Source organism: Arvicola amphibius, chromosome 7 (genome assembly GCF_903992535.2).
Source record: "Arvicola amphibius chromosome 7, mArvAmp1.2, whole genome shotgun sequence".
Lineage (NCBI taxonomy): Eukaryota > Metazoa > Chordata > Mammalia > Rodentia > Cricetidae > Arvicola > Arvicola amphibius.
In genome coordinates, this window is record NC_052053.1 from 100,464,493 (window position 1) to 100,476,100 (window position 11,608).

Here is an 11,608-nt window from a genome sequence, read left to right on the forward strand (position 1 = left end):
CACTAATACTTTCTCTAAAAATACTGCTGTATTAGTCTATAAAATATGTAGGTGGTAATTATGGCCAGTTGTCCACTGATATGTAAGCTTTCATGTGTTATATGGATTGCATGTATACAAATTCAAATACATAAAGAATAGACAAAAAACAAAATTTAAAGTGGCAGCACTAGAGACTGCAAGAGTAAGACCATGATGTTTAATTTCATATTTTAATCATGCTACTATTACATTTTTATACATAAAGATACTGTAATAGGCTGTTTTAAACTAAGGGCATGACAGGAATTGAGGAGCTTTCCTACTTGCAATTTAATTAACTCAAATGTAACTTGTACAATGTGGGTATTAATTTTATGAACGCGCAGTTTATAAAGTTTGCATTAGAACAAAAATATTCACCACCAACTTTTAAGTAGATGGAGAAGGGGTTTATACCACTGAAATGTTTCAACTTTTTGATACCTAAAAATATTTTATTTTTAGTATTCAAGTTCTTATTTCTAAGACATTCAATTATTCTTACCTGAATAGATTCTAAAAATCATTTAAATGATTTTTTTCTTAATGCTTAAAAAAAAACAAAGATAGGTAAGTTTTAAAGTTTAATTTCTACTAAGTACTCAGATTGAATTAATTTTCTATTTGCAAGTTTTTATGTTTTTCTTAACATTTCTATATCAGGCTGACACTGAAGACAACTAGTCATAGTCCTGAAATCACGTATAAAGAAAACCACTTGTTATAGCGTTATTCATCTTCTGATTCTCAAAACTCAAAAGGTAAAATGTTTATTTTTTAGACCTTCATGTCAAGTCTACTTGTAATTTTGTATATTATTCTTAGCAAGGATTTTTAATACTTCCCAAGGATAAAATAGGTTGGTATCTAAGAAGAGAAGATCATATATGTAAAAGTCAAGACTGAAAAGTTAGTATCTACAAATCTGTGCTATTGCAGTCAATAATAACAAATATTCTGAATAGATTAAGATATAATTATGAAGAAGATAGTCACTATTGTGCTTGAATCTCGACATTGCCACCAGTATAATTCTAAGTTACTTAACCTTTCTACTCTTCAGGCAGGATGAAAGCAATCAGAGAGTACCTTTAAAGTTGTAAAGATTAAATAACATATCCAAAGCACTTAATATAAACAGAACGTATATGTGCCCAGTAAAGGTCTTTTAAACCTTATTCAGTAAAAACTCATGCTCAGTTTCTTATCTTAGCAGAAAATGTAGAGAAACCTAAAATTTTATACCAAAAATTGCTAACTGTGGAAGAAGATCAAGCTCTGGAGTTATACTTAAGTCATCCACATAAAAAGTAAAATATAGTAGCACTGAATTCCCTACAATGTAACGTAAATAAACCATAAATGTTCTAAAGTCAGTGTTAGAGTATAAACTCCAAGGGACTGTTTCTTAGTTACTACCATATTCCTTACTTAACAGAGGGCCTGATATTTTAGCAATTCTTGAATATATCATTTCATTTGTTTTTCATACTAATCCTACACAGTAAGCATAATTACATACATTTAAACTCAAAGACGCTAAACTAAAAAACTGGCTTAAATGTCTTTAGTAAGTGACAGAGGAGGCATAACTTTTGATGCATGTTTTGCTCATGAGAGAACTAACCTTCAAACTAACGGAATTTCAAAATTTTAACTTATACTTTTAGATTTTAAAGGTATTTTTATAAGAATTATTTTTCATTTAGTTGTATGTGTTTGTGTATGTCATGTGTGTGCAGGTGCCCATAAAGACTAGAAAGCATCAAATCCCCAGAGCTGGAGGTACAGGTGTTTGTGAGTCACCTGATATGGTTATGGAGAACAAAACTCAGGCCCTCTGCAAGAGTAGCAAGTACCCTTAACTTTTGAATCATCTCACCAGTCCCCTCAAATTTTCAGTTTTTTATGAAGCATCAAATTCCATTAGTCTAAAATAATCATCATGCAAAGTATGGTCATCATTTAAAACACTACCTGAAAATCTGATGCAAAGCACAGCATTATATCATACTTTTACTATAAGAAATACAGAACTTTCAAAAACTCTACTCCATCTATCTGAACTGTCAGTCTGATAGTAACAGCCAAGTTCTGGTTTATCTAAATGTTGCTGGGTGACTGCTGTATAAGGTATGCAGCATATAATTTTTTACAATTTAATTACCTTATATTCAATTATTTCATTAGTAGGTAATAAAAACATAGGACCCAAAAGAAGCAAAAAAATGCAAACACCAGTTTGAACTGTTTTAAAACTTAGTTTTAATAATAATAAGATGTATGTACACAAGACTGCTAGGAAACTTCTCAAAAACAATATAAAATGAAAAAGAAAGGAATTATATATACAAGCTAGGTATTTTCACACGTATTACCTCCACTCTTAAAAGTTTATAATGAAGAAGAACTATATTACCAGCATAATTCTTGAAAAGGAAACAAATTCATAGAGGCTAAATAACTTCCCAAAATAAGGGTATATGGATTAGCAAGTGTTTCTAATATTGCCATAAAACATAATGACCAAGAAAACTTATAAAAGGAAGTGCTTAACTAGGCGTTTGGTTTGGGGAGTTAGGAGTTCATAACAGTTTGCTGTGGTATATTTGTGCACCATGTGAAGATGTATAGCTGTGATTGGTGTAACAAAAAGCTGAATGGCCAACAGCTGTGCAGGAAAGTATAGGTGGGACTTCTGGGCAGAGAGAGAACTCTGGGAAGAAAGCAGAATCGCTGGTCAGACATAGAGGAAGCAGGATGGGCAGTAGCAAGATGAGGTAACAAGCCATGTGGAAGGATGTAAGATTTAAAAATATGGGTTAACTTATGTTACAATAACTAGTTAGGAAGTTAGGAAGAAACCTAAGCTAAGGTCTAGCTTTTATAATTAATTGTAAATCTCCATGTGGGCTGGTGGTCCTGACAAAAGGTCCAACTACAATGGCAAAACAAGACATGACAGCAAAAACGGATGAGAGCTCACATCTTGTTCCATATGAAGAGGCAAAAAGGATACACTGGGAATAGCCCAAATCCTTTGAAACTTCAAAGCCTGGCCCAAGTAACATGCCTCCTTCAATGAGGTCATAAACCTTGATCCTTCTCAAACAGTTCTACCACTGAGGACTAAGTATTCAAACACACAAGTCTGTAGGGGCAGTCTCATTCAAACAACTACAGTATGACATCCAAGCTTGTCTGGCTCCAAAGTCTTTTCTTTTTATTAAAAAAGCTATACCGGGAAGCCTCTCAAATGTATATGATTACAGTACATAGACATTTATAAGACTATTTCCCCATTAAAAAACAAAACAAGAAATACAAAACTGAAGAGGATAATTACTAGGAAAGATTTTATTAAAGAAATGAGGTTTATGCTGAGTCTAAAGCTTGTAAGATGAAAACTATTACTAATGCCAAACATTTCTAGTCTTTTAGTTTAGACATTTTAATCCAAACTTCTCTTTGGTTTATACTTACAGATAATCTCAAACATTTTTAACCTGTCTTTTCTTACTTTCTTGCACTTTTAGATGTAATCTATTTTCCCTCTATAGTCTAATTATATCATATATTTCTCTAAAGGACAGAAATATTGTCAAGAGCCTCCATGCTCTTACAGAATAATCTTCCATCACAGTGGTGAGAGACACTAAGAGAAAGAATTTAATGTACATATAAAACTTAGCCAGACAAAGGATAAAAATATGTCTTCCAACATTTTACAATAGCACACTCTTTAATTTTTTCACTAAAGTATCCTAATAGTAGAAAAAAACTTAAAGATCTCAGAATAGGAGCTGGAAAAGATGGCTCAACAGTTAAATACACTTGTTGCTCTTTCAGAGGACCCAAGGTTCAGGTCCCAACACCCATATCAGATGCAGATTTAACCACCTGTAACTTCAGCTCCAAAGGATCCAAAGTTCTCTTCTGCCCTCCCTGGGCAACTGAACAGTACATACAAAGATAAACAGGAGCATACACATGCATACATAAGAATAAAAATAAAAATATTATTTTAAAAAATAGACTAGGAATCATATAATATATTCATTTTAAATTTCTGATTTAATTTTAGGACATGTGTATTCCACACCTAAGTCTGATTTACTTATGCTTATTGTAATAGTAATTTAATTTACAAATGCTCAAGTAAAATTGATACTGCAAAAACATTGTTTATTACCCTACCTTAGATTCTTTAAGAGTCAGATTATTCCTTGATGTATTGCCATGTACCCAAAAATACAAATGATGATAATACTTTTTCTCATCTCCTCTTCTAAGTAACTCCTTTTTCAAAGTAACAGTTTTCTTAAGTACAATAGATTTAAGCCTTCTTTTTTGAACATATAAATACTGATAAGCTACTATAAAAGTTATTAGAGTTAAATTATAAAAATTTCAAGAAGTTCTATTTAATAAATTAAACACAAATTAGCTTATTAATTTATTAAACAACCTGGCCAGAATCTCCATTTCATATTAAACATTTACTTTTTAAGATCACTCAAAAATTGTTTAAATAAGTATATTTTTAAGCAGATAAAGTAACCTTTTTTCCTTCCTTGGTATTTTCTTCTCTGCCCAGATCCAAAGAAAGAAAACCTTTGTGAACTTTACTGCTTTCTTTTTCCAAGATTTCTTTTTTAATGCTTCAAATTCCAAATAAGTTTCATTGTTCTTCAATCCTATTTACAGAAACAAAGTATATATTTTATCTATTTAACCGACATCCAAAAAAGTAGCCTGTTCAACTTATTCGGCAATCTATCACCAGTAAGAGTAAAAATAGAATCTCATTCATCACTTCTTCCCCAGTAGCATACTGTTAGTTCTCCACTATATACTCTGAAGTCAAGTAGTCAAATTTTTTTAATTTATTTTCATTTTATGAGTGTTTTGCCTACATGAACTTATGTGTACTACATGCATGCTTGATGCTCAAGGAAAACAGCATTTCAGACATTTCATATGGCTTCTGGGAAACAAACCCAAGTCCTCTACAAGAATAGCCAGGGCTCTTAACCAATGAGCTACCTCTCCAGCCCAATATGTGGTTTTAATATAGTTGAAACTTACTATGTACCAACTAATAGATTGTAAAGTCTTTTGCAAGTAATATTAGTATTAAGTAAGTTGATTAGAAGTTAAATTGGAGTCGGGCAGTGGTGGCACACACCTCTGATCCCAGAACTCAGAAGGTAGAGACAAATAGATCTGAGTCTGAGGTCAGCCTGGTGTACAGAGGGAGTTCCAGGACAGCCAAGGTTACACAGGGAAACCCTGCTTGATTGATCGGTCAATAGATAGATAAATAGATACACAGACAGACAGACAGACAGACAGACAGACGTTATACTAGAAATTAGGGTGTGGTGTTATTGGTAGAGTATTAGCATGCACAAAGTCCTGGGTTTAATCTTAGTATAGCTAAAATTGGGCATAGTAACACATGCCTATAACCCTGTCACTGGGGAGGTTGAAGTAGGAGGATCAGAAGTTCAAAGTGATATTGATATTGATAAGTGGTTAGATATTGCAGGGAGTGGGCCGACTGTTCTTCCTGGCTACCTGGCTAGCTTACACCCTAAATAATCACACAGAAATTGTATTAAGACAAACAAGCGGCCTTCATGTTACAGTTAGGTACTGCAAGGCCAACAGCTTTTTCCTACTCTGAAGAAATGACTAATTTTCTCTAATATATTGTTTATATCCATGAATTCATGAAACAACATAGTAGAAATGTAAACAACTTTTTAACTCTAGCTCCACCCCACAAAAAAGGTACAACTGCCAGAACACACAATTCCTTGAGTAGAATTTAGGTTTTATTTTCAGTAGTGACTTGCCTACTTAATAACATAATCCTTTAAAATAAAGATGTACTGATATATTATTAACAGTAAAGAGCTTTCAGAAAATAAAACAGCTAAGAATACAGCATGTAGGTCAGTGCTAGTGCTTGCCTAGAATGCAAAAGGTCCCTGAGTTCAATCTCCAGAACTACAAAAAAAAGTATGACTTTGAAAAATAAAGTAAATGTTTGACAACTCCAGAGCTGAAGAGTAGCATCTCCTCAGCTGAAATTTGGTGTTTTGATACTCTGAACAACTATTTCTGAATGACTGAAATATTAAATGGACATATAACTGTAATGTCTTTGTGTTCTAGCTTTTATTTAATTCCTACTGCTACTCTTATTTTGTTTAAATATCTTAGAGACTTCAAATCTACAACTTAATATGAAAGCATATAATTATTAGAGCAAAAAAAAGCCTTTTCCTAGCCAAGTGCAGAGATACACATCTATAATCATTAACACTAGATGCAGAGGCAAGAGATTCCAAGTTCAAGACCAACCTAAGTCATATATAAAAGTTCCATCATAAAAAATAAAAATTTTTTTAAAAGCCCTTTACAAAAAAAAAGCTCATCTTTTCCTAACATGTATCCCTCTTATGGAAAATTTAGGCAATGAATTATCATCTTTCTTTAATTAATTACCTTGGTACCAAACATTATCAGTGTTACCTACTAAAATACTGAATTCACAGTGGACCACAATCTCTGTGACTCTACATTGTTGTATGCATTCATTATTTCCCTGGCAATATTGTTATAGAGGTTTTAAAGTAATAGAACTACTAACTGCCTTGATAAACAGCTTCTTTCCAAATAGGAAAAAGGAGATGAAACATGACACATACAAAATACATTGCCTGCTATGTAATTGCATAGCAGACTCCAAGTATAAATACTACTAAAGCTGCTAAGAAGGTTCTACATCTACCCTACATCTGTCCTTAGTTTTGTGGCAGCAGGTATTTGTTTACCTGTCTTACATTAGTCATTATCAAATTATCCCTAGTCTTGCTATAGTAACACAATTAGAGAACATTAGAAAAAGAAACATTAAATACTAGACTTAGGTCACCAAGACTATATAATTTTCTTTTCCTACAAATCTACATCAGATACAGACAAGTAATATATTTATTCTAAGAGGTACATAATCTTCAACATAAAATGTTCCAGCGTAGTAGAGGACTCAGTGGCTAAAGTTGCTTCTGCCAAGTCTGGCAACTGAGTTTGATCCCAAAACTCACGTGGTAGAAGTAGAAAACTGACTTTTGAAAGCTGTCCTCTGACCTCATGACCACACACGCTCCATTAAACCACAAACACACACACATGAACATGCACACACACACGCACACACACACACACACGATAAATTTAAAGACGTACAATCTAATTTCATGTATATACATTCTTATTTTCCTAAAGAATAAACAGTATAACTGAAGTAACAATATTACTTTAACACAAACTGATTTTTAAATCCTAAATGATTCAAGATAGTCAAGCAAAATAGAAATGCCATTCTTAAACATTTCCCTTTCTTTTAAAATTCCAAGAAAGTTAATTCATATGATAAGCTGCCCAGACTGTACTGTATTTGTTAAATTCATAAATGAAATGAATATCAGAAATATCCAGGTAATGAATAATTTCAGAGAATACTGTTTTTAAACAGGCAACAACAATGCTATAAAGAAGTCAATTAAAAACTAAAAACTTTAGAAGTGACAATACGGTATTTTTCAGACACACTATAAAAACGTTTATGGGGTAGACCTATTCCACATTTACCTCTACCTTTGTAAAACAGATTTAGATAAAACACTTAAAATTACTATTGTGAAAAATGGTAAGATTTTTTTTTTCCTGTTCCAGCCTTAAATTGAGATCCTTCTTTTTCCTCAGCCTGACCCGTGCAGAGGTTATGGACATACGCCATCATGTCCAGCACCAAGGCATTTTCATAAAAAAATCCCTTTTACCTTTAAGAAAGTCATAAACTGCCCAGTGTTTGTGGTGGTAGTGCATGTCTTTAGTCCCTGCACTCCTGGTGTAAAGGCAGGCAGGACTCTGGAGTTCGAGGCCAGTCTGGTCTAGAGAGTGAGTTCCAGGACAGCGAAGGCTACACAGAGAAACCCTGTCTCAAACTGTTCCCCCCACAAAAGAAAGACAGGAAGGAAGAAAGGAAGGAAGGAAGGGAGGGAGGGAGGGAGGAAGGAAGGAAGGAAGGAAGGAAGGAAGGAAGGAAGGAAGGAAGGAAAGAAGGAAGGAAGGAAGAGCGAGCTAGAAAAAACTAGCTGGATGTGATGACACACCTGTAACCCAGCACTTGGGATAAGAATCGAGGCAGGATAGAGTTTAAGGCTAGCTTGGGCTACATAGCCTTGTCTAAAGAAAAAGGAAGAAATTATAACTTGCAAGAATCACAGTTTCAAGTTTAGCTTTTTAATTTACTCTAGAATTCGGGAAAGAATCATCCAAAGTAAAACTGTTTTAAAATCCATGAATCTGAACAACATAGCTTCATTTCTGGAGGATGGTTTTCCTGACGTTCAAGATCACAAAAAAACGTCAACCCAATACAATTAAGCTGTTTGCCATAAAATCAACTATTCACAGATTGGCGGTTAATGCTATTTCTACTGATTTTTCTCCGTACTTTTAGGTTCTATCATACTACGTAATACTGTATTTATATCAGTAACTCTTCAAGAAAACTCCCTAGTTATTTCTGATTTCAAATATCCATTTTATCATCAAATCTTATTGTCTTGTTACCACCTTATCTAAACCTGCAGCTTCTTTTCCTTCTCCAGCTACACTCTTAGAGTTGGTCTTAGACTTTTCCTCCCAGACTCGTGTACTCCATCCTCATGAGATAGCTCCTCTAAACTGTCTCTAACTCCACTGCAACCTTACCATCTCTCCTTGACATTATGCCTCCTACCTCTTCCACCTGGGCTTTTAAAGGCCTTTCTGCTGCATTTTTATTCTGCTCGAGAGCCTCGTCTTCAATCACATATTTATTTATAAGGTGCTGCCACTGACTTTCAACTCCCCTTTAAAATGTCAGTTTCTTCTTGACCCTATTAAATGAACTAAATTTTTCCTTCAGGTAATCACAATTTTCTGCTAATCAATTTGAACACAGAATCCCTTTAGCATTTACGACCCCAATTCACAGGCAATATATTTAGACAGCTTTTCCACAGGAACGATGCATGCTTTCAACTGTGTACTGATCAGTGTTATTTACATCAAGAGCACAGTTAGACAAAGGTTGTAGGTTCAAGGCACCCTGTGCAGCACCTATGCACCATCACTTGACCAAATTAAGATAATTAAATAAAAAGACAGGGTTAAGAGTCAATAAACAAAACATACTCTAAAAATAAACCCTACAGTTTAACTTTTAAACACCTAGGGCCTTTCCATTTCCACAGACAGCTGGCATATTTTGGTTTCTGTACAATTTCACTTTCCCTCGACTTAATTTTCAAGGCATGGCCAACACTTAAAGTTGATGGTTGAGAAAGGGTATGCACTTTTACATCACACTGTCAGATTCTTTTAAAGCCAACAAGATCAGCTCTAAGAACTGTGAGCTACAACTGAGTTTTCATACAAGGAAACAGTAGCTTCAGGAAAAGAGGCACAGTATCTGCATATTCTGATGGGTGGGGGGGGGGGGCTTCCCTGCAACTGATTGAGATCACTTTCTTTACTCCAGAGGCTTTGACTTGGGAAAATTCAATGAACTGCTCTTAACATCTGCAGAGATGTCATGGAAAGGATATTCAGCTACCGAAAAGGGGAAACTGGAGCAGTGGGTATCCTCTTTTCATAAAAGTCAGCAGCTAAATTAAGCATGGTAGTCGGTATCTGCTGGCAGAATCAAAGATTTGTTTCCAACTAATAATAAAGGCAAGTTTCATTCCATTTAGTTCCTTCCCGAGCATCATCTCAACCTGTCAGAATTCGACAGAAAGAAAAAATTTTAAATGAAGTAGGAAAGACACTAGGGTTCCCATCTACATTGCTTCTGTTTCCGAAATCACATCACTAAGTCTTGGATTTCCTTTACTCCAAACTAAGCCTCAGACTCCAAATAGAATTCTTTAACCCCCGCTTCTCCATTCAATTACACTTAAACCATGCCAACTACAGAACCACAGCAGAACCCCTACAAATAGGCTTGCTATTCATCTTGGAAGTCATGCCCTGCAGCAACTGCCTATCTCCAAACTCAGGGGTATCACCCAAATACAACGCAATGGAATCAGACATGCAAAGCACACACGACTTCTGCGAGGGAGGGAAACGCGACCCGGGAAAAGTGCGCTCTTCACCAGTCTCAGGACTATCCACCTGGTCGTGGGGAGGTGGAGGTGGGGGGTCCCAAAAGGGAGGGGAAGAAAGGAACCCGACTAGTGGGGGAAATCCTTTCTCAAGAAAAAGGGGCTGGATTTCCCGGCCACGGGAAGCAGCCGGTCCTTGCAAAGGAGAAGAGGCAGACAGAGAGGGAGGGCCCTCTGCTAGGGAAAGCAGAAGGAAGGCACTTTCCGGGGTCCCGGACTAGAGCCTATCACCTGGCTCCCGGGGGAGGTGAGGAGCGTCCCATCGGCTGCTTGAGGGGGACACCCGGCCTGCCAAGGGGTAGCAGAGGCGGAGCAGAGTTTCCCCTGCCGAACCCCGGAGTCGTGTCGGGCAGATGCCATGGGGCCGCTGGATGGGGGGAGGGGAGCAAAGGGGGTGGAGATGGGATTCCCCCCTCTAGGAAGAGCTTTAGTGGAGGAGGCGCCCGGCCAAGCCCGAGCAGCGTGCTTCAGACTGCGGAGCCGGGATCCCGCCGCCCGCACCGGCAGCGCGGAGCCCCGCAGCGCCCGCCGCACCGGCCCCTCGGTCCCCGGGGGCCAAAGACTTTGACTGCCGGGGCTCTGGGGGCCTGACACCCATGGGGCCTGCCCCAGCTCCCCCGGGAACACACGGGGACAACCCGACTGCCCCGCAGCTCTCAGCGGTTGTAAAATACACCCCCCCATCTCCCGGTCCCCCTCCTCAGCCTGCCCTCTCTGCCCGAGGCCGCAGAGGAGCAGCACCCCAGGAGAGAAACCTCCGGCAAGTGGAGGACAGTTGAGTGTGGCGGGGCCCGGACCTCCTCCCCCGGTTACCTGTGAGGACTCCGACGCGGATTTGATGGTCGTGGTTGGTGAGGATCATTCCCTCGGTCGCCATGTTTCCCAGCGCAGTCACCGCACTGACAGGAGCCGGGAGAAGCCGGAGCCCGGAGCGCGCCGGCCGGGAGCGCGCGTGCCTCGGAGAGCGCGAGGCGGACGAGCGAGCGAGCGAGCGAGCGGGAAGGAGGGGGCCGAGCGCCCGGTGGCCTGGTGAGGGGGGGGGCGGGGGGAACTGGACGGGAGGGGGGGGGAGAGGCCGCGCCAGGAGTGCGCGGGTTCGCGGAGGGGGCGGAGTCGAGCCGCGCGACCCCGAGTCCGGCGGGGAAGACGCGAGCCTGGGGCGGGAGAAGCGGCGGCCTCCCTGACGGGACCGGCGGAGGCGGCGGGGCCAGGCCGGGCGAGCCCCGAAAGGCTCTGCGGAGTGAGACCCAAGCGAGACGCCGGGTTGGCAAGAAGAGACCGAGGGGAACTGGGAGCACACGCTCTGGAGGGTGCGGGGGCGGGCTCGGGGACAGGGGCGGAGCTACACCCCGAGG

The 11,608-nt window shown here is 38.7% G+C and overlaps 1 protein-coding gene across 1 annotated transcript in view; it reads right to left on the bottom strand.

Annotated features, from left to right (window-relative positions):
• Positions 1–11,268, bottom strand: part of Gphn (gephyrin) — a 355,924-nt gene extending 344,656 nt beyond the window's left edge. The window contains 1 exon segment of the mRNA XM_038336955.1: positions 11,067–11,268. Coding sequence (XP_038192883.1) covers positions 11,067–11,130 — 64 coding nt within the window. The 5' untranslated portion in view covers positions 11,131–11,268.
• Between the last annotated feature and the right edge of the window lie 340 nt (positions 11,269–11,608).